The sequence below is a fragment of the Gracilinanus agilis genome, chromosome 2 (assembly GCF_016433145.1).
Source record: "Gracilinanus agilis isolate LMUSP501 chromosome 2, AgileGrace, whole genome shotgun sequence".
NCBI lineage: Eukaryota > Metazoa > Chordata > Mammalia > Didelphimorphia > Didelphidae > Gracilinanus > Gracilinanus agilis.
In genome coordinates this window covers 671,714,433-671,738,256 of record NC_058131.1, presented here as the reverse complement: position 1 = coordinate 671,738,256, position 23,824 = coordinate 671,714,433, and the positions used below count along the sequence as shown (strand labels likewise).

The 23,824-nt window shown below is 38.8% G+C and overlaps 1 protein-coding gene across 1 annotated transcript in view; it reads left to right on the top strand.

Moving 5' to 3' along the window:
- OIT3 (oncoprotein induced transcript 3) overlaps window positions 1-23,824 on the top strand; it is a 39,102-nt gene that overhangs the window by 12,574 nt on the left and 2,704 nt on the right. The window contains 4 exon segments of the mRNA XM_044659086.1: window positions 3,435-3,557; window positions 9,548-9,670; window positions 11,303-11,463; window positions 16,359-16,774. Coding sequence (XP_044515021.1) covers window positions 3,435-3,557; window positions 9,548-9,670; window positions 11,303-11,463; window positions 16,359-16,774 — 823 coding nt within the window.

Here is a 23,824-nt window from a genome sequence, read left to right as displayed (position 1 = left end):
ATCGAGGCTGGGAATTGGCCAACACAGTAAAGAGGTCCAGGAGGCAGTTATATATACAGGACAGACAGACACTAGGGGAAAGTTTGAAGCCATGAATAAAGCTTTGGAGTCATTTGTTTGGGGATGATAGCTTAAGTCACAGGAGTCACAGGAGATCAAGGTAAGACTGAAAGGAGAAAAAGAAATGGGGAAAGAGTGTGTGGGGAGTTCTCTAGGCAGAACTATGCTAAATGCTTTCGCTCTGCCAGATGAGGGGTAGAATTTGAGCAGGGCTTGGTTTATACTGTGATTAGATGAATAGGAACAGTCAAGCACTACCTAAAGAAATTCTCTCCTAAAGTGGCACCAGGGTATTTTTATCTTTCCTGGGCAACAGAAAAAGAGGGATAATGGGCAATTTGAAAGGAATCCAGGGCTGCTTATTTGATTTCTTCCACTCTCTATGTCTTAGAGAAACCATCAAGCCAAAGATCCTAGCACAAAGAATAGCCTTTTCTTTTCTCCAGGTTTCTTTTTAATTCAAAGAGAAATAGATTAAACCAGGACCAAAAAAGATCACCCTGCCCAGCGGCACCACCGAGATGAGAGAGATAATTAGGGGGAAGAGTGTACAAAGGGGAAGACCTTTTAATTTTAGAAATTCAGCTCAGTTCAATATACATTTATGACATACCTGCTATATACAAGACCCTGATGCTCCACCCTGGAGAGAAAAAGGCAAAAATGAAATAGTCGTTGTTCTCGAGGAGGTTATATTCTGTTAGGGTTATAACACATATGTGAGTAAGTAAATATAAATTATACACCAAGTAATTTCAGGATGGAGAGATCATAACCAGGGCAACGTGAGAGGGTAGGAGAGAAACAGGAAGCTTGGGCTGATCCTTGAAATAATCTAGAGATCCTAAAAGGCAGAAGTGAGAAGTAATGCCATTCCAGGCATGAACCATCTGTGGAAAAGCATAAATATAGGAGATGGAATGCCACATACAGGAAACAAAAAGGCCAACTTAAATCTTATCTGTGAATGTGAGAAAAGTGAAAGAAAACTAGAGAGAAAAGCCTTTGGTCCTCATTCCCAACATTAGCTTCTTGTGAAACACTACATGTGACAATAAGAGCAGACACAAACAATGCCAGAGCAGCTCCTGGTTTCTGCAGAGTTCTTGGTGAGTTTATTCTTCAATCTGCTGACAGTAAAGGTCTGTGATTTCATCAGAGAGATTCAGACAAAGCATTCCAGAAAAGCATGAGGAAAGAGCAGGAATTTCCTGCTGGACAATCAGAGGCAATTTCCTGGATGAAGTGACACCTGGACTGAGCCTTGAAGGCAGAAGATTTCATGGTTGGGGAGGAGAAGGGAGCAAATTCCAGTGTTAGGGAAGGCATGCACAGATGCTTGGAGGCAGGAGAGAGGCAGGGAGCGAGGAACGGCTAGTGGCCCAGTTTGGAGAGAAAATATGGGGAACCAAGCAGGATGAGAAGGACAAAGAAGCCTGAAGCCACATACTTTGGAGCTTGGTTGTGAAGTGAAATCCTAGACTAGGCTTCCGTTTTAGTTTTTTCCAATAGGCAAGAGAGAGCTATCACAGATTCTGGAGCAGGGCAGCAACACAATCAGAAGATCTGCACATGAGAATAATTATTTTGGCAGCTTGGCTAAAATTGGATTAGAAGCAAGCAGAAAGTTCAGTTAAGAGACTATTATAATAGTCCAGAATGAGGTGATCAATTAGGGTGGCAGCATAAGTGAAAAGAAAGGCATGAACTTGAAAGATGCTATATTGGAGTTGGATTAACAGTACTGTAAGAATTAAAATTAATATCCAATATTCTAAGTATTATATTTAATAAGATTTATTAATAATAACCAACATAAAAAAGCTAGAGCAAAGAGGGAGCCAACCCAGCCACGCACACGGAAAAAGAGTTAGCGAGGGAGGAGTTATAGAACTATATAAACAATAATGTAAAGATGCACATAAATGAAAAGGGAAAAGGAATTTTGGGATGAGGAAAGAATTCTGGGAGATGGAGTCCAAGGGTTCAAGATTTTTTCTAATTACACAGTACCTGGCAACTTCTTCTTCTTCTTTTTTTTTTAGACCCTTACCTTCTGTCATTGACTCAATACTATGTATTGGCTCCAAGGCAGAAGAGTAGTAAGGGTAGGCAATGGGGGTTAAATGACTTGCCCAGGGTCACACAGCTAGGAAGTGTCTGAGGTCACATTTGAACCCAGGACCTCCCACCTCTAGGTCTGGCTCTCAATCCACTGAGCACCTAGCTGCATCTCACCATTCCCTCCTCCCACCCCCAGCAATTACTTGACTATAGAAGGTAAGAGAATGAATGTCGTCAAATATGAATCCAAGCTTTTGAGTTTTGGCAACTGGAAGAATAATAGTGGTTCATCAACAGAAATGGGAAGGTTAGGAAGAAGGGCCGATATAGGAAAGCAAAGGTGAACTCAGTTTTGCATATGTTGAGTGTAAAGATCAAAATGGTCAGCCAAGTAAAGGGATATGTCAGATATCTGGGCATAAAGGAAAGAGATGGGGGCTAGGTGTTAGCCTTGGGAGTTATCTGCATGAAGGTGATGAGTAAAGTCACTGGAGCAGAAGAGACGAAGGAGAGAGTTCAGAGAAAGAAAAAATGTCAAGAACAGAACCTTGAAGCATAGAAAGTAGACAATAAACTTGCCCAGAGTACCAAAAAGGAACAGTGGCGCAGAAACCAAATATGGAGCGAATATTAAGGAACCTCAGTGGTGCAGAAAATTCAAGGAAAATGAAGACAAAAAAAAAAGACATTAGCTTTGGGAATTAGGAAGGGCAGTTTCAGTAGAAGTGGGATCAGAAGCCATATTGCAAGGAGCAGAGAAATGAAGAAATGGAAGTGGAGGGAATACAGGCAGACTATTCTTTCTAAAAGTGTAACAGTTAAAAGGGTAGAAAAGTTATAGGTTGATACCCTGGAGGGATAACAGTGAAGAAAAGGTTGGGCTTTTTTCCTTTAAGATGGGAGACTTACAGTTTTTCAGGAAGGCGTGTTGTTTTGAATATACAAGGTATACCTCTACTACAAACTGGATGGCATATCCTGACCTACAAAAATACCTGCAAGTCCTACAATTTGCACTGCATCTGATTGGAGAGAATTGGCTAGTAGCCTAATTACTCCTCTACATTTTAGCAGAGAAAAGCTAGACTGGAGACCTGATTACTGTGTGCAGGGCAGTGAAAGGTACCTTGGACCACTGTGGAATATTCAGAATGATAGAAGGCATACTGATTTTATCCAGGCAAATGGAATGGATCTTCCAAGGGGGTAGAGTTTCCCTGTAATGCACTCAGGCTATGCTGCCTGTTAGAAGCTCTCCTCTCCCCTCATCAATTATTCTCACCATTGCTTGTATAATTTTTGCTGTACAGATGAAAATGAGTGTGAACAAAACAACGGTGGCTGCAGTGAGATTTGTGTAAATCTGAAGAACTCATACCGCTGTGAGTGTGGGGTCGGACGTGTGCTGGGAAGCGATGGCAAAACCTGTGAAGGTGAGAATGGGGAAGAAGAGATTCAAACTAATGGTCAAAATTAGAGGTGAAAATGGGTACCAAGAAATAGAATAGCATTCACTGCTTCTCCATTCCTCAAGACAGGAAGGGCACTCCAGCATTTGGATGTTCATTTGGATTAAATGGAGTGTTAGACCTGGAGTTAAGAAAATCTGGATTCAAATCCCACTTCTAACCCTCACTAGCTGTGTGATCAGGAGCAAATCTCTTTGTCTCATCTGTCTAAAGGGGGAAATTTTTTAAAATCACATCCACAGGTTGTTGCAAAGGTCAAATTAAAAAATATTTAATATAATTTTAAAAATTTAAAATTCTATGCAAAGTCAGTTATCCATTGATTTTATATCCTGGAAAAGAAATGTGACATAAATTCTTTTTAAGATCAGAAATGGTACATACATTTTATGCAACCAAGCAATAATAAAGCCACAATGCTTTGCAGTAGTTAAGGAATAGATATAATGAAAAATACTTTAGTTCATAAAATTCTAATGGCTTTTCCCCTCCAGGATGCCTTTCCTTTCCTATTACAGGTAGTTTTGCTATTGTATAGTTGTTTCCAGTTGTGCCCTACTCTTCATGACTCCATTTAGGGTTCTCTTGGCAATGATACTGGAGCAGTTTGCCATTTCCTTCTCCTGCTCATTTTACAGATGAGGAATCTGAGGCAAACAGGGTTAAGCGACTTGGCCAGGGTCACACAGCTGGTAGATGAAGCCAGATTTGAACTCAGAAAGATGAGACTTCCCAATTCCAGGTCTGACACTCTCCACTAAGCCCCACAGTTACAGTTGTTAAAATTGTCACACTATCAAGCACATCTTCTGTTATATTTTATTACTCCATTATTAATCCTGGTGGTATAGGACATAGATGACCCTCCTAGTGTCACAGACCCTCCATGTTTGCATGAGAAGATGGATTATACACCTCTTCCTAAAGCAGAGAGCTAGACTGAATTCTGAGGCTAACAGCCCTTGTTGCATGCATACATAGCACAGCTCTTCATCTACAGAGGAATGAAGATAGCTGGGACCCATACTTATGCCTAAAGGGCAACTTTTAGATGGTGAGATACAATTAATATTGGATTGGAGGCAGGAGAGAATTCTACTGTTAACTTACTGACTGCTCAACCTTTGGCAAGACTTATCATTCCATGCCTTGATTTCCTCATTTGTAAACTAGGAATGGGAATAACAGTTGTATAGAGTTGTCGTGAGGAAAGGAAAGGGCCATAGAAATAGGAGTTGTGTTTTTCCATGAGCTCATTGGGTCTAAGTTGGATTAAAAGTTACATCAGCTCAGAAAGACCCAAGAATGACTCGCTCAGATAGAAATATTTGAAAGTCTGAGATAAAGGATGTGTTAACTACTGAGGTAGCCATTATGTGCTGCCTTTAAGAACAAGGCTAAATTTATTTAGAATTTTATTGCAATAAGTGTAATGGCCTGGATTCTTCCTTAATCTTCTTTATTTTCTGCATAATCTTTGCATAGTTGAGCCCTGCAGGAGACAATTAATTCAAAAGGAGGCACCTGAGGAGCATTTCTAATTATTCGTGATTAGTTTATTGGCTGAACATGCAGTCCATTCATCAGACTCCTCTCATCCTTGTCATCCATTGCTAGGGAACATTTTGGTTGGATTTAAAAGGAAAACTTTGAACAAGTTATTGCTTGGGATTTATTTTCCTCTTTGTTGGCCTTTGGTGACCTGGCTCCTGGTGGTACGCCTACAACTAGCTCATTGGGAACTTATTTATCTCAGCTGTTTGGAGCTCTACAATCATGGAATCATGAGACTGGATGAGAACATAGGGTTCAAACCTGAAGCAAGATGCTTATATAACATTCCTAATTAATAGACTCCATTATTCCCTTAGACCAGGCTAGGTGAATTTCCTCAAAGATGAGAGTACTTGGAATTAGAACTTTGTGAATATTAAAATTTGCCCTTGGCATTTTTCTAAAGAAAAGAGCCTTGAAAATTCATCTAGTCTGACTTTCTTACTTTACATGAGGAAAAAGAGGCACACTGAGTCACAGAATTTTAGAGCTGGAATGGACCTCAGCTGCCATTTAGTTTAACCTGTACCCCCAAGAGAATTCCCATTAAAATAGACCAGTAGGTTGATACCCAGTTTCAAGGAGCTTACAGTCTAGTGGGAAGACAACATGCAAATAAGTATATATGAAGCAAACTACATAGAGGATAAATAGAAAATAATTTATAGAAGAAAAGCATTAGGATTAAGAGGTTGGAGAAAGCTTATAGTGAAAAAATTGGACTTTAGCTGAAACTTAAAGGAAATGTCCTTCAAAAGAATCCAGGGAGGTCAGTAATTGGAGCAGAGGAGGGAGAGAATTCCAAACATGGGGGACACCCAGAGAAAATGCCTAGGAGAGATAGTCTCCTTCATGGAACATCCAGGAGGCCAATGTCACCAACTGGAAGACTGCATGTGTGGGAGTAAGGTATAAGACATCTGGAAAGGTAGGAGGGGGCTAGATGATGGAGGGCTCTGAATGCCAAACAGAATTTTGTATTTGCTCCTGGAGGCAATAGGGAGTCAATGGAATTTTTCGAGTTAGAAGGGTCATATGATTGGACTTAGGAAAATCTCTTTAATGCCTGAATGGAGGATGGATTGCAGTGGGGAGACACTTCAGGCAGGCAAACCCCCAAAACAGAAGGCTATTGCAATAGATCAGGTGTGAGATTATGAGGTCCTGCATTAGAGTCGAGGCAATGTCAGAGAAGAGAAAAAGGCATTTTAGAAAGATGGTCCAAAGGTGAAATTGATATGCTTTGCCACCATCTTGGATAATGGTGGGGAGGAGGGAGAGGATGGTGAGAGATAGTGAGAAATCCAAGATGACTTCCAGGTTGGGAGCTTGAGGTCTGGGAGAATGGTGTTGCCCTCTACAGTAATAAGGACAGTAGGAGGTGGGGAGGATTTGGTACAGCTCAGTTTTGGACATGTTGAGTGTGAAATGTCTGAAAGGAGGTTGGAGATGCAAGATTAGAGGTCAACAGTATAGAAATGGTAATTAAATCCATGGAAGTGGATGAGATCACCAGGTGAAGTAGTATAGAAGGAGAAGAGAAGAGGGCCCATGGCTGAATAGAGGGGCACCCACAGTTAGAGAGTATGATCTGTAAGAAGATTTCCTCAAAGGAAACAGAGACATTCTTAATAAAAGGAATATGGAAAAGAAATCTTCTTTATATTGAATTTTTATATTTTTCTCCTACTTGAAGATAGCCAATTAATAATCCTTATTTGTTTAAGCCTGTGATTTCATCTGCCTAGGGAACTCCCAATCTTCCACAAATATAATTTGGGAATTCATTTGTAATGTATCATCTTGGACACCTACTTTGGTTAAGAGAGGTTACCTTTATCTATTAAATTGATAACTTCATAAATTGGATGTGCCTTGAATTTATCCAAAGTTTCACAGATTGATGTATCCTAAGTTAATTTATTGATATTTAAGAGGAACTGAATTTTATGCAGCCATCGTACAAGAAATAATTAAAATCGCAAGGCAACTTTTGCCCTTTCTTGAGCACTTAAAAATGATATTCATAATAAGAAAGGACCCCTTCTAGATTCTAAGACAAGAAGATGCTCCCAATGAGGCAGCCATGTGGTTCTGGGGCTTGGACTCATGAAGACCTGAAATCAATGTTTCTCAACTACTTAGTGGCTGTGCTAGCCTGGGAAAGTCACTTAACCTCTCAGCCTCAGTTTTCTTGTCTCTAAAATGAGAGGTTTGGACTCAATGGTCTCTAAGATCCTTTCCAGCTCTAAATCTATGATCTATTACATGAAAACAATTCCTTTCATTGTCTTCTCCTGGGAGGAAAAACTTGTCCAAAGAGAATATTTTTATTTCTCTGCTAAGGTTAGAAGTTTCAACAGTTTTAGTCTTCAGTTGAACATATTTTCTTTTGATTCAGCTTTCTTAGTTGGATATCTTACATCACCAGAGTATATTTCAGTAGGCGTGATCCAGACTTTGCCCCAGTGGCCCAGCTTCCAGAGACCATTCTTCCTTTATGGGAAGGAGGCAAGCTTCCTCCCTGTAGTATTACAAAGACCCTTGCCCCCACCTGGTGGTTCTTTGCCTGCCCATCCTGTGTATCATGTCTTCCTTAAGAAGGACCCTTCCAGGATCCTGTAGCAGTGACACTCCTCTCCTGGGGTCTGCCTTCCCCTTTGAACTTCACTCATGTGATTGGCCACTGTTCCTCACTCTCAGCCTACAAGTGAATTCATTCAATGTGCAAGATTACCTGCTAATGGCTCTGTTTCTAAAATGGCACGCAAATGCTTTAAGTTCATCAATATTTCAAATTATTGGATCTCCTTTCATCCTCAGAAGATATATGATGATTATTGTTCCATCTTTTCGGTTGTGTCCAACTCTTCATGACCCCATTTGGGATTTTATTGGCAAAGAAACTGGAGTGGTTTGTCATTTCCTTTTTCAGCTCATTTTATAGATGAGGAAACTGAGGCAAACAGAGTGAAATGACTTGGCCAGGATCACACAGCTAGCGTGTTTCTGAGAGCATATTTGAACTTGGCTATTCCTAACTCCAGACTTGGCACTCTATCCACCATACCACCTAGTTGCCCCTTAAGATAGATAGTACCTGGCTGTACTATTAGGAAGTTATGAGTCATAAATTAGCACGTTCTTTTAATCTGCCCTTTCCAGTCTCCTCATATGCTTTCTGGTACCTAAGCATTCTTACTGTTCTCTGGAAGTTTAATAACAGCAAGGTTTGCATTCTGAAGGTTACAAACTGAAATTATATTCGCTATAACATTTTCTTGGGAAGATCATTTTCCCTTGAGAACTTGAAAAATGTAGTGGTCTTGAATCTTCCCTATAGAGGAAATGTGAGTAAAAGCTTTTTTGAGCAAACTTTCTTAATGTTTTTATTTCGTTTTTCTTCTGCCTCTGCTTTCGTAGTGGGTTATTATCATAGAAAGCATTAACTCGAGTACACTTGGGTTCGGAACTCCCAGGAGCCTCAGATAATGGACCAATGGACAATGAACCCAATTTACAAGAGCAGCCAACATCTTGTCGAGTTGAATTTGTAGCCTGACAGTAAGAATATTCACTACTGCTCTTTGAGTTTTCAAACAGGATGAAGAGAATATTCCATCAATTGACATTGGCCGATGCTCTATTTTCTACAAAGCTTGGCTTTGCCACCTCATTTGTTCAGTAAAATAACAACCAGTCAGTAAAATTCCATTTTGTCAGGGGGAAAAAAATGAAACCCAGAAGTATTATCAGAAATGTATACTTCCCTGATTAAATTCCAACAAGCAAACTGTCCCCAACTGGGGTATAATTAGCCATAATAGCCTAAAAAGGAAGGAAGTACTACATTAATGAATGGAGAGCTGATATTGAAGACCTGAATTCTAATCCTGCCTCTGACACATGCTAGTAGTATGATTATAGACAAGTCACTTAACTCTTTAGTCTCACTTTCCTCACCTTCAAAGTAGGGATGATAATGGCATCTACCTCCAAGGGTTGTTCTAAGGATCAAATAATATGTTAAACACTTTTCAAATCCCAGAATTTCAAATTTAAGTATCATATATTATAATTACTATTATTACTATATTATTACGATTTACTACTTACTAGATAAATGGTAATTTACTAATTACTATTACTACTACTATTACTATTATTACTATATTCCTAGGTGACCTCTCAGGCCCTTCCTGGAGCTAACCCTTATGATCTTATGACAATTGAGTTGCATCAGTGAAGGGAGCTTACACACTGGAAGTTCCCTAAACTGAAGCCATCATAGGTCCAAACCCCAGACCTTGTAAGAGTTTTATTCTAGCATGGTCTTCCCAGGCCAGAAAGTTCCTTGGGTGGCATAATTGGTCCACTTGGCTTTTCTATTTCTGTTGTAGACATCAAGGGTTGTCAAAACAAAAATGGTGGCTGCAGCCATTCCTGCCTTGGATATGGAACAACTTACCAATGTGTGTGCCCTCGAGGGTTGGTGCTATCTGGAGACAATCACACTTGCCAAGGTAGGACTCGGGCTATGACCCAAACTTTACTGATGGTTGCCTAATATCCTTTTCCTTTCATGAACTCACTGCCCTCCTGGTCTTCTCACTCGGGTCTCCCTATAATAGAAGCCCCCCTGAGTACAGCATATTCCTGAACCAGTATCCCAGGACTTTTCAGGAAAGTGAGAACTTTTGTAAGAAACATCACAGGAGATTTATAGCTCCTTAGCATAATTCTTTCAATTATTCTTATTTTGTTTCTATAGCTTTGATGATCATTTTAAGTAATAATGATGAGAGGCTAGAGAGGCAGTCTGAGGCAGAACCACTTGGATTCAAGTCCCACCTCTGCCACGTCCTGACTATGTAATCCTGGACAAGTCACTTCTTCTTAGGACAATGTTCTAGGACTATAACTTGTGGAGTATTTGCAGATCACTGTTCCTATTTCATAGAAAATGAACTGTAGTGCCTGGCTCTATGAGTAGACACACTGAAAAAAAAAACAACCAAAAAAAAAAAAAAAACACCTTTAAATCTGGTATTAAAAGACTTGAGTTCAATCATGTTTTTTTCTACTTGCAAATCATAATTGACTTTGACTCATTTCTTCTTCTGGGCTTCCATGATCTCATTTCTAAGATGAGATCAGGTTAGATGACTTCCAAGGTCCATTCTAGAACAAAATTGATGCTCCTATACTATATTCTCTGCCTAGTAGAGAAACTAAGTCTCCTGACCACTACTTCAATATTTTCACCCCTAGATTATGTTGTGATTATGTGGCCCTACTTACTGGACCGTGTTATTACTTTGATAATAAACACACAATTCCACAAACACCTAACCAATATTTCTTTTACTAACAAAGAAATAAGGAAGAGAAGAACTCACATGGGCAAATGATTCTCCAGCTAGGTTCAACAACATCTACTGTTCGATCCTCCACAGACTACCTCCTCAGAGTATTTACTTCTCAATGCAAAGAATGTGGTTTCTCCATTTTTATTATTATAAGTATTTATTTTAAGTTGGGATTGTCTCGATCTTCATTGGAGAGAACTTTGGCAACTAAGTTGGAAGGAGGAGAAAAGTCATTGTACCTTATAGGCAAAGCAATATTTGAAAATGACATTGATCAATAGTTTATTGCTTACTAAGCCAAGCAATGACAATCTGGAATGTTCCCAAACCATACCAATAATGCCTGTTTTATGGGACAATAATTAAAAAGAGAGACAAGGCAGTTTGCTAAGGCAGTGTGCTTCTCCTGCATTGCTAATAAATTGACTTTATGGGATGAATATTAATCCTTTAAAGCTTCAAGTCAGGGCTTATGCTAGCCTTATCTTTGGAAGAGAGCTGAGGATGGAATATTTTCAAATTCTGGAATAAATGTTCCCCCTAGAACAACAATAACAGAATATTTAAGAAATGTGGTCCCAGAAGGAAGAACTCTTGGGTTATATTCACTGGCTTCCTCTGAGGTCTTTGAAAGAGAATGGAAAACAATAACACACACAAGTAGTCTTAGATTGTCTAAAACTGAAGTGCCCCCAAGACAAAACTCTTTCTTCTCGGTGTCTTCCTTCCCCCCAGTCCTTGCATAGGCTTTCTGGTTGTGCCTGATGATTGTCACCTTTCTTTCAGTCCCTATGAGATGCCAGTCAAATGCTATTGAAGTAAACATCCCAAAGGACCTAGTTGGGGGTCTAGAGGTCTTCCTAACCAACACGTCCTGCCGAGGGGTATCCAATGGCACCCATGTCAACATTTATTTCTCCCTCAAGACTTGTGGCACTGTGGTTGAGGTAGGTTCCTCAGGGAGGGAGGAAGACATGTGGGAATATCCAGGGACTTGAAGCTTGGGGGACGGATCACGGATGGAAGGTTTATTTATTAAGAACCAACTATGTGCTCGGCATGTATGCCAGAGGCAACAGGGGGTAGTAGATGAAGTGCCCTTAGCCTATGTCTCCATACATTTTTCTTCTTTGGCAACATTATCCATTATCCATCACCATTGAAGCCAATGATCACCTCTTTGTAGATGACACACAAATCTAGAGACCTAGTTATAAGCTCTCTTAGAATCCCGTATTTCCAAATATCTGCTAGTCATATTCACCTAGATGTCTTACCAAAACCTCAAGCCCAATGTATTATTTTCCCTCAAAAGACCCGAACCTCCTAATTTCCCTAACTCTGGAGAATGGCACCACCATTTTTCAAGTCTTTCAGATATGAAACTTTGGAGTCATCATTGACGCTCTCACTATCTAATTGCTAAATCTAGTTGATTGGGATTCTGAACTATCCCTTGTATTTGTTCACTCCCAATACATTGATCCAGCCCCTCATTTCCTCATCTTGTTACTATTTTAATAGCCTCTCCCTGCCTCCAGCTGCTCAATCGCTCCAATCCATCTTTCACACCAATATTCATTTCTAACAGGACTGTCACATATCTTTCCTGCTTATAAACCTTCAGTAATCTACCAAATAAAATATAAATGCTTTAGCCTGGAGTAAAGGCCTTCCATAATCTATCTCCAATCTACCTTTCCAGAATGGTTTCATTCAATTAGCAGGTATTTATTGAGTGCCTATTTGTGCCAGCACAAAAAAATAAGCCCTGGAGATATAAAGATAAAAACTCCTAGACCTTGGAGAGCTTACCTACTAAGGAAGTGATGGCATAAAAATAAATGGGCACAGGGGGCAGCTGGGTAGCTCAGTGGATTGAGAGCCAAGCCTAGAGACAGGAGGTCCTAGGTTCAAATCCGGCCTCAGACACTTCCCAGCTGTGTGACCCTGGGCAAGTCACTTGACCCCCATTGCCTATCCTTACCAATCCTTCCACCTATAAATCAATACACAGAAGTTAAGGGTTTAAAATTTAAAAAATAAAATAAAATAAAATAAATGGGTACAGACAAGATATAATTCTAAGGAACCTTAGAAGGGAAGGCTCAAGTTACTAGGAGGGCCTCCTACAAAAGTTGGAGTTTGTACTCCCCAAAAATTAAGGGCACGGCATTTATACCTCCAAGGGCAAGGCATTTATACCTCCCATTCTGCATTTTTTTGCCTCCAATATAGAATGGATTCCCCCTAACACTCTGTCCCCTATTTTATCTCTAATTATGAAAATCTATCTGGTCCTGCAAGGTCCAACTTAGATGCTGCCTTCCCCATGAAGTCTTCTCTGATCCCAACCAGGGAGAAGTGCTCACCCTCTAAATCTCTCAGGCTTGGCCTCTTTTAGGAACCTAATTTGGATTGTAGTTATTTCTGTCCATACTCCACCCTTCTACTGACTCATAAACCCCTTTAGGCCAGGGACCTTGTTGTTTTTCATGTTTGTATCTCCAATTTCCAGCACAATGCCTTCTACACAATATATACTTTAACAAATGGTTGTTGAATTAAATTGAATTTTTTTCATTTTTAGGATTTAGTGGATGAGTCCAAGATGTAAAATAGAATAAGATTAATGGTTGAAAGCTCATTTATATTCATCATTCATTCAATCCTCTGTACCCTTCAAAATCCTACTCTGATGCCTCATTGATGAAGGTGACCCTGAGCCTTTAAAGGCTAAGTGCAAAGCAGCGTCTGATAGGTTCTATCATAATGAAAAAATATTCAAGTATAGCACCTGGAATAGACCATGTAAGCTGGTTATTTGGTGGTAAATTATTTGGAAATGAAAATTCATAAAAACAGAAACATGCAAAACAGCCTCTGGTCCTATGCAGGCTCAGTCTATTTCTGCAGTGAAATTCATTCATTCAACACAAAATTAGTACCAAATGTCTGATTCAGATAATATATGCTTTAGGAATTGATCAAAGGGGCTGGTATGAGCTGTAATGGTCAAGGAAGTCTTCCCGGAGAAAGTGGAGTGTGGGATGACATGCAAAAGGGTCTCTGGGAAATATAAAGAAACATATGGCACCATCCTTACCCCAGGATGCTTGCCATCTAGTTAGGGTGACAAAACATACACATGGGGAAAGAAAATAATTAGCACCAAATGTCTGGTTCAGATAATATTTGCTTTAGGAATTGATCAAAGGGGGCTGGTAGGAGCTGTAATGGTCAAGAAGTCTTCCTGGAGAAGGTGGAACTTGGGCTGGGCCTCAAAGGATGTGTATGATTTGGTTATGGAAAGTGGAGAAGATCTAGCAAGGGGAGAAATAGGAGCAAAAGTCCAGAGTTAAGAAGGAGAAAATTATGTCCTGGGAGTCAATAAATATTTCACCCTGTTTGAAGTGAAAGACTAATCTGAAAGTTATAGGAGATATGATTAAGAAGACAAATTGACACCAGATTATAGAAGCATTAGAAAGTTAGAAAAAAGAGGGTTGGGCTTAATAGTAAACCAAAGGCACAGAATCAAAGGTGTTTAGAACAAGGACTGACTTTTTAAGACAGAGTTTTAGAAAAATCTATTCTTACAGTGTTTTGTAGATCGATATGATTGAATGTGGCTCTGAGACTGGATTCAAGGAAACCAGTTAGCTCCTTGCAATAATCCAATATGAAGTTACAAGCAATTTAATCATTGAAAAAAATACTTATTAAGCACCAGCTATGTTCAAAGTAGAATTCTATTCTAGAAAATTATTCTAGAAATTCTATTCTAGAAAATTCTATTATAGAAAAAAAATTCTATTCTAGAATTGAACTCCTTGGAAGGCAGGAGCTATTTTTCACTTTATCTTTAGATCCCTACAGACTAGAGTGGTGCCTTATACATTTATAAATACTTGATTGCTGAATTGAGCTGAAAATTCTATTGTTCGACTATGGGGACTACATGGAGGTATAAGATGTTGTCCCTACCCTGGATAAGCTTACAATCTAGTTGGGAAGACAGGCAGGACATAGGCATATACAAAAATAAGCCATAAAAAAAAGTTAAATGAAGGGTACTAATTGTAAATGCTATAGGAGATGTGACTTTACTAGGATGGACTTGAGGGAAAGGGACCTAAGTCAACAGAATTTGATAACTGACTGAATATATGGGGTGCAAGGAGGCATGAAGCTTAGTTGACAAGGAGGTTGATCATCAACACCAAGAAGGAAGGTTGAGGGGATTACTTTGCAATTGAAGATTGTGGGTTCCATCTTTGAGGCATTGAGTTTGGAGTAGAAAGAAGACAACCAACTGAAAATGGTTAGTCAAGAGCTGAAAATTCATGCCCAGAATTTGAGAGACCAAAAACTAAATATAAAAGTATGAGAGATATCCACATAAACATGAGAATTGGAACTATGAGAATTGGATACACACAGCAGTGGAATTTAACACCACTCTGGTCTTTCGAAAGAACATGCTTTGGGGTACCATAAACACTTGTCTCTGAAAAAGAATTGGTGGAAATCATCCTTGTATATAAATATGTTTCTTATTAAAGCTATTTATCTATAGATCTATATAGATAAGGATAATTTCTATATCTAGTATCTATAGATAGATATGAATGGATAGATAGATAGGCGGATGGATGGATAGATGGATAGAAGGACAGATGGTCAGATAGAAAGAAAGAAGGAAAGAAAGAAAGAAGGAAAGAAAGAAAGAAAGAAAGAAAGAAAGAAAGAAAGAAAGAAAGAAAGAAAGAAAGAAAGAAAGAAAGAAACAAACAAACAAACAAACAAACAAAGAAACAAAGAAACAAAGAAACAAAGAAACAAAGAAACAAAGAAACAAAGAGATAGACAGATGGACAGACAAACAGACGGACAGATAGATAGATATTCTTTTATACTTATCCAATGTTTGCATTTGATACATCTGGGTAGTCCAAGCCCAAACTAAGGATTCTGGAGCCCAGGGCAAAGAGCACAAAAGTTATCATGAAATCAACTTTTTAAGATAAATTCAGTTGGGTAAAGGCAGGAGACTTGGGCAGACTAGGCCTTCTAATGAGAAGAGAGCATAGAGTACTCCACCAAGGTGGAGAGACTGAAACCCAGCACACTACAAGATTCCTACTAAGAACTAGGAGGCAGGAAATAAAGGCAGAGCCCCAGAGGGGAAAAGCTTGCTTGCTTGGGACCTCCACAGAGAGGAGACAAGATATTACTATTTTATCTAATTATTCTTGCTAACTAGGCACTGAAAGGCAGAACAGGATGGTGGGCAGAAGGCTAGCCTGAGTGCCCAGATGACCTGACTCAATAATTGCTTTTGATACAAACTAGCTGTGTAACTTTAGACAAAGAACCCAAGTTCTCAATACTCCAGGCAACTAAATTTCAGATATTTTGCCAGAAATGTCCACACTGTATGTAGTCCCCCTATACTAATTAAGTCAGAGGTACAGACCAAAAACCAAAGCCAAATCAATAAAAAACTAGGTTCTAAGGTCAATTGTTTCTATGCCCCTGAAGAGGTGCATATACCTTCTAAATATCAGTACCCTGGGCAAAGACCCAGTCATAATATCCTAATTACAACTTGGTGAAGAGTAATTAAGTCTCTAGAGTCCAAGAATTGTAGGGGAGCATGTCCAGAATGCTGGTCATCTTAATGCCATCCAAAAAGTAAATAGAAGCAAATACAGACAACCAAACCCTGACCTCTGGGTCTTCTGCAGGACTAAGACACAAGTTGCAATGCCTTGCGATAAAGGATGGAGTACAACAATTATAACAGCTTCTTCCTTCTTTTACTTCCTCCCACCTTCAGGTGGTGAATGATAAAATCGTGGCTAGCAATTTAGTGACCGGGCTCCCCAAGCAGATGCCCGGCAGTAATGGGGACATCATCATCCGTACCAGTAAGCTGCTGATCCCGGTCACCTGCGAGTTCCCTCGACTCTATACCATTTCAGAAGGCTACATGCCCAACCTCCGTAACTCTCCACTGGAAATCATGGGACGGAGCCAGGGGGTCTTCCCTTTTACACTGGAGATCTTCAAAGACAATGAGTTTGATGAACCCTACCGAGAGACGCTACCCACCCTCAAGCTGCGGGACTTGCTCTACTTCGGCATTGAACCACTGGTGCATGTGAATGGGTTAGAAACCCTGGTGGAGAGCTGTTTTGCAACCCCTTCAGACAAGATTGATGAGATCCTCAAATACTACCTCATCCGAGATGGGTATGTATCTCCAAATGGTACCCTAACCCCCATTTCACCATGTTCTGCTCACATTTAGCCACTATGGCGTCTCTCACAGACGAAGTTATTTCTTGAGATAATACAGCACTCTTTGAAACCTTAATCTTTTAAAAATTAACTTTCATTGGTATTTTTTTGCTTTTATATCACATTTATGCCTAAATATGCCCCACCTCCCTTGCCACAATGAGCCACTGTCCTCTAACAGAGTAGGGAAAAAAGGGGGGAAAAAATCAGTTCAACAAAATCAACCCATATATCAACTAGGTCTAACTATGTATACTAACCTCTATGCTCATAGTCTCCTACCTTTGCAAAGAAAAGAGGGGCACGCATTTTCTCATCTCTTTTTTTGAACCACCATGACCATTATATTTACAAAGAGTTGAACTTGGGGTTTTGTTTTGTTGTCTGGTTAGTCTTGCCATTTGCACTGTTGTAATCTATGTCTGCATTCTTATTTTCTTTTCACGCTGCATTACTTCACATGAATCATCCCATGCACCTCTGAATTATTCAAATTCTTTATTTTCATAGCATGATAATATTCTATTATAATTCAACATAAATATATAAATTTATGTAAATTTATAAATTCAATATAAATATGTCAATGAATGTTTATTAAATGCCTGGTTGGTTGGTTATTGTCCTTTGTACTCAAAAAGGACCAAAATGACATCACTATGTCAGGGTCAACGTACAGTGTGTCCAACTGTGATTGATCAAACTAATATAAACTTGGAAGTCTCTACCACAGTTTGGGCACAAATAGTCCATATGAACACTTGCAATGAGGTGTAGAATGAATGGGAGGCCCTTTGGAGTTCCACACAGGGATCCTCCAGATTGGTGGGTACCCCCCTTGGGGATCAGTGACATCAGTAAAATATTAAATACCTACAATGTGACAGATACTTTGCTAAGCATTGAGGCTACAAAAAAAAGGCAAAAGGTAGGAGCTCATAATCTAATTGTGAAGACAACAAATAAATATGTACAAACAGGCAAAAAAATTAGCCATAATGACCGATTGATAAGGAAACCCTTTATTCTGAGTGCTACCTCTCAGATCTCCCCTATAAATCCTTAGTATCTTTAGGAATATTGTGTGTTTGGGGGTGCATACCACCTCTAAGCCAGGCTCTATAATTTCAGTACTTCGAAGAGCTGTCATTTTGTCGGTGGGGTTATTCCCTCTGTTGTTGCAGACCACTGCCCCTCTCTAACGGAATAAATGATCTTTGGAAGTATTTGTAGCCAAAGAATTTGATCAGCCCAGCTTCTATGATGATGAGGCTCTCCCAACTGAGGCAGGCAAGTCCTCAGACATTGCTGGGACTCTCCTCAAAGCCTTTATCCTTTGGCAGGATTTACCAGGGCTTGAACTCCTTGGAAGAGGGGGTGGAGATCTCTTCCATTCCTCTATGAGCCATTAGTGGAGACTTTAGTAGAGGAGTGCTATAAGCAGCTAGAAGAGAAAAATCACCCCTAAACGGAGATTCTGACCTTACCAACCAGTCTCAGTTCCTAGATGTCAGGGAAAATGTAATTTCAGGGTGAATCCAATATTGCAAAGTTTATGGCGAAAGATGCTAGAGGTAAGAATGCTGCCGTTGTTCCCAGAGCAGGTGCAGTTTTCAGTTGGCTAGTGAAGCCAAGATCCTTCAAGCTGCCAACTCATAATTCTCTCCTTTGACTAGACCTCCCAGGAAATAACCGTATTAACAACCGCTTACGTTTTTGTAGCATTTTATGGCTCACAAAGCTCTTGACGTGTCTTCTCTCATTGGATCCTCAAAAAAATTATTATCCTTGTTCAGAGATGAGATTGTTCCTCTGTAAGACGGCCACCATTGTCTGCTGCCTTTGTCCTCTAGAGGGGGTCAAAGACTCAGCAAACCAATGGCAGTGTCCAACGGGCCAAGTTCAGCCCTCGGTCAAAAGGGTTTGTTCGACCCTGCTAATGGAGCCTCTCGAGAGGCCAGATAAGTTCAATGGACTTCCAGCTGCACAGCTTCATAGTTATATAAGCTTAAGGATTGAGGCTGAAAATAGAAATCAAGTTTTCTCCCCCAGTGGTCTCTCCTCATCCCTTATTTCCATTAGTTAAAATGGAAAGTTTGTCATTCTGTGCTGTACTGATAAGCAAAGATAGGATCTCACAGGAAATTATCTCTTATCTTGTGACCTTAACTTTTCTAAATGGAAAGCAAAAAGCTTTGGATTTTCATTGGACATTTTATTGTTTATTTTTAATTTTTTAAAAACAGGAGCTTTGCGATGAGTACTTTAATGACTAGATTCATTGGCTTTTCACAAAAATAAATGTGTAATGAAAATATATCACTTGTCCAGGGGAGTTCAGTAAATTCATTTATCTGGAGCATGATCAAGAAAGCAAAGAAGGCTAGTGTACACCAAAATAGCTACCACAAACTCCAGGCACCGTATAGTAAATCCCTAGGCCTTACCTGAATAGCACTTATTCTTATTTCAGACAGTTTGAAAGAGCCTCGTTATCTTGTTTCCTAGCCCACAAAAATTACAAGCAGTAAATTAGAGGAGCAAAACTACCATCGGTGGGCATCAATTGGACATCCAGAGAAAAAAGTCAGAGAAAAAAAAAACCCACAATCAGGCACAATTCAAACAGCATAGTCTGGGCCCATTTATCGTGGGAGCAAATAGCCTCAAAATGTAGTGTCTTCTGAAGCCAATACTGTGTTATAAAACAATATAGTGACATATGTTACAAAGATTAGTCTTCAGATGTCAACAAAAAAGGCAAAATTGTGCTGCCACTCTTGTTTAGACGGGAAAGTATGGAATACATTTTTAAAAGATTCCATCTAAAAATAATTCAAATAAGAAAACCATTAGTATTTTAAGGGGTATGCTGCAAACATATCTGGGAAATTCCCCAACACCACTAGATAAATTAGGCTTTACTGAATCAATAAGTGGTTTAATAAAGCAAAAATCTTGTTTGTAAATCTCAGAGGATGAGAAAAAAATTCTTAAGTTTTGTAGGTAGAAATAGAAAACAAATTTTATAAATTGACTTGTTTATTTGTGTATTTATTATCTACGTTAGGGGTTTTCATATCAAACTGGCTTTCTCTAGATACTGCATTCTTCCTTCCCCTCCACTGTTATTTGATGTTGGCCCAGAGAATTCAAGGAAATTTTATTCATTTTTTTCCCATGGCGACATGATTCATGTTTTCTCCCTCCCTGTCGTCCCTCCCCTCTCCCAGAGTTGACAAGCAATTCCACTGGATATATATATAATCACTCAAACCCATTTCCATATTATTCATTTTTGTAAAAGAGCAATCCTTTAGAACCAAGACCCTAAATCACATACCCATATAAACAAGTGATAAATCACACATTTTCTTCTGGATTTCTGCTCCCACGGTTCTTTCTCTAGATGTGGAGAGTGTTCTTTCTCAAAAGTCCCTCAGAATTGTCCTGGATCATTGCATGGCTTTAGTAGCAAAATCAATCACATTTGATTATCCCACAATATTACTCAAGTAAATTTTAGCATTAGCATTAACGTTAATAGAAAAGAAGGATGCCTGCCTGAAAAGCTACACCGAGTTCATCTTATATGGACATTCTGGAAAAGTTGTTTATAAGGCAAAAATCCAACTCACAAAACCCCTATTTCCCTTCATTCTAATGAGAGCAATCATGAACTTTAACCCTCTTTGCCCCTTAAACAAACACTTAAATAATTTTTATTAAACAGCAACTTACCCAAAGGAAAACTAGGTGATGTTTAGATGGCAAGAGAAGGGAGAAAGGATTGTGTTCCATTCTGGACCTTCACAATTCAGGAAGGATATTGAAAAGCTGGCATGTGCCTAGTGAAGGGCAACCAGGATGGTGCAGGGTCTCGAGCCCACGTTATATGAGAATTGTGTGTAAGGTCTTTAATAAAAATGGATTCATCTATGAAGTAGTAGTTCCATGTAGTAAAAATAAGCATAAATTACTCTTATTCACGATCATGAAAATCCATAAAGAGCTGGTATAGCAAAAGTTGAATGGATTGTTATTTGGGGAGTATTCTACATTGCCATTTCTTTCCCTTGGAATAATCAAATAATCATTAAATTATTTATTTAGTTTAATGATGCCTTATATTATTTAATTTGATGATATTTTATTAATTTAATTTTAATAAATTCAATTTAATTAATTTAATAATACTTAACAAATATTTGATAATAGCTAATGATTAATTATTGATTATTAAATAAATTGAATAATTGGAATAATTAAAATTGACTTTATATATCTAGATCTTTACAAAATGCCTGACTTGGTTTTGAGCCAGCAGAATGGTGCAACGAAAGAGAGCTCTGAATTTGAAGTCAGAGAATCTGGATTTAAATCCTATCTCCACTCACTAGCTGTGTGGTCAAGTTGTTCATCTCTCTCTGGGCTGCCATATCTATAAAATGAAGGGCTTGAGCTAAGTGACCTCTAAGGTTCACTGCTTCATTACTCCAGCTCTCAGTTCCCTTTTCTGTAAAATGAAGGGCTTAGACATTTCTAGATTAAGTTCTGCGAACCCCTGTCATAGCATGAAGATGGTCCTGGGTTCTCCTAGACTTTGCTATTGGAACAAAAGCTCTAGAAGGTTTTTCCCAAATGGGAAGCCTTCAAGTATGGTCTTAGAGGATAAGAGCTGGGAAGATGAAACAAGAAAAGATTTGTAAAGCATCATGAAAACATTAAAGCATTAATAAATGTTGCCCCAAACGTAGTTGATAAACTAGTAGAGGGACTGAACCACAGAAATGTTAACACTGACCTAGAGAAATTGCAGCTAAATGGAAGGAAGCTTCCCAGGTTCTCAGAACAGATGGGGTAAAGAGTTGGCTTCATCTTGCACCCAAAGGCAACAAGAGGCATCATTTCATGAGACAGTCGTTTACCCCATCTTTCAGCATTCATGATTGTACATAAACAAAAAAACCACCATAAAGATGATCACCTTATATCCCAGCATCTGCCACACAGGATAAATGACTAAACAATGAAAGTAGCAGGCAAAAGCAGGCTGATGCAAATTATGAATGACAACTTGTCTATGAGAAGTGCCATAAAAAGCATTAAAACGTCTATGACCCCTCCAAAAAATGAATATTATGTAGTGAAACCAGAAGAACAACAGATAAATAGCCTGAAAGTCAGACTGATGCCCCAAAATGTTAAAAGATCCTGTCAAGAGTATTTCTGGAAAGGATGAGATCATGTAGCACAAGAAAACAAGGGTGTGTTATAATCTGAACCAATGAAGGACTAGTTCTCGTTGAGATCCTGAATCCATTGGACCCATCAAAGTAATTAAAATATATGTAACTAAAATAGCATCACCTACTCCCACCAAACACCAACCCAGGAGCTGAGATTCCTGAATCTGATTCTGTGCTATATTCATGACTGACTGAGTGACTCTGAGAAATTTTGCCTGCCTGCCTCAATTTCTCCATCTTTATTATTGCAACAATAATATTTTCAGGGAAAGAAGTATTTTATTTTTAATTTTTAAAAAGTATTTACATATTTTATTATTATATGTTTATCTATACTACATTAGTTATATAAATAAATATATTTAATTTTAAAAATTTAATTAGAAAATTTAATAACCAATTTCTACATAAGTTGTCTAAAGTCATATGATCCATATTGTGTCCTCTCCTTTCTTCCTTTCCCCCTCTCAAAACTGACAAGCAATTCAATCTGGGTTCTACATGTATTATCACGCAAAATATATTTCTAAATTATTCATTTTTGTAAGCAAATCATCTTATAAACCCAAACCCCAAAACATATATCCAAATAAACAAGTGATAAATCATATGTTTTCATCTGCATTTCTACTTTAATAGTTCTTTCTCTGGAAGTAAAGAGCATTCTTGGAAAGAAACATTTTTAAGTGTTTTTGAAGTCCTGAGATGAAAAAGATCATTAGAATATTGAATACCATTTTTTTAAGTCAAAAGATAAACTGAAAGGAATCTGACTCTAGGGAAATGCAGGAAAGTAAATAAATGAGAGCAAATGCAAAAATATCGGGTTTCTTAACTTCTTTCTGTTTCTGATATAAGGTACTGTTGTTAGTAACACAAACTGGAATGGTTGGGTTTTTTGTTAATTTTATTGGATTTTTCCACTGCACCAAAGCATCAGTAAGCAGTGAAATACTGAATGATCCAAGAGCATAGGGGAGAAGTCCTCAGTTGTAACAGCATTTATCTCTCCTCCCTACTGCTTCACCAAACCTGATAAATGGGAACTCATAGGTACAGGATTACCCATAAAAAGGCCATTACTCAGAGAAAAAAAAACATTCCCTGTAGAAGAGAGATAGGAAGGAAGATATGAACAGAGCCACCAACTTTTAATGGGGAAGAGGCCCATAAATACTGCCTAAAATCTAAACCGAAGGAAAAATGCCAGCAAGCTCTTTTCCTCCATCTGACCTTAAGAAGAATCTGTTCATTTAAGTCTCAGGAACGTTTCCTTGTTCAATGGTTATCACCTGAATCGTCCTGACAGAATATGTTGTTGTTAGTGATTTCAGTCATGATCAATTCTCCATGACCCCATTCGGGGTTTTCTTGACAAAGACAGTGGAGTGATTTTGACATTTCCTTCTCTAGTTCATTTTACAGATGAGGAAACTGAGGCCAACAAGTTAAGATACTTGTCCAAGGTTACACAACTAGTAAGTGTCTGAGGCTGGATTTGAACTCAGATTTTCCTGATCTAGGTCTGGTGCTCTATCCAAAAGCTATCTAGCTTTCCCTGATAGATGATAGCTCTGGGTTAAATACAAAGAGTCATTTAAATGGGTTAAATGCAAAGAGGAGCTAAAAGGGTAACAGCAGCTTTCAGGTGAGCCCCTATCTGAAGAGTAGCAGATATATTATTGGGATAAAAGTTTCATAGACAATAATGATGATGATGATGATGATGATGATGATGATGATGATGATGATG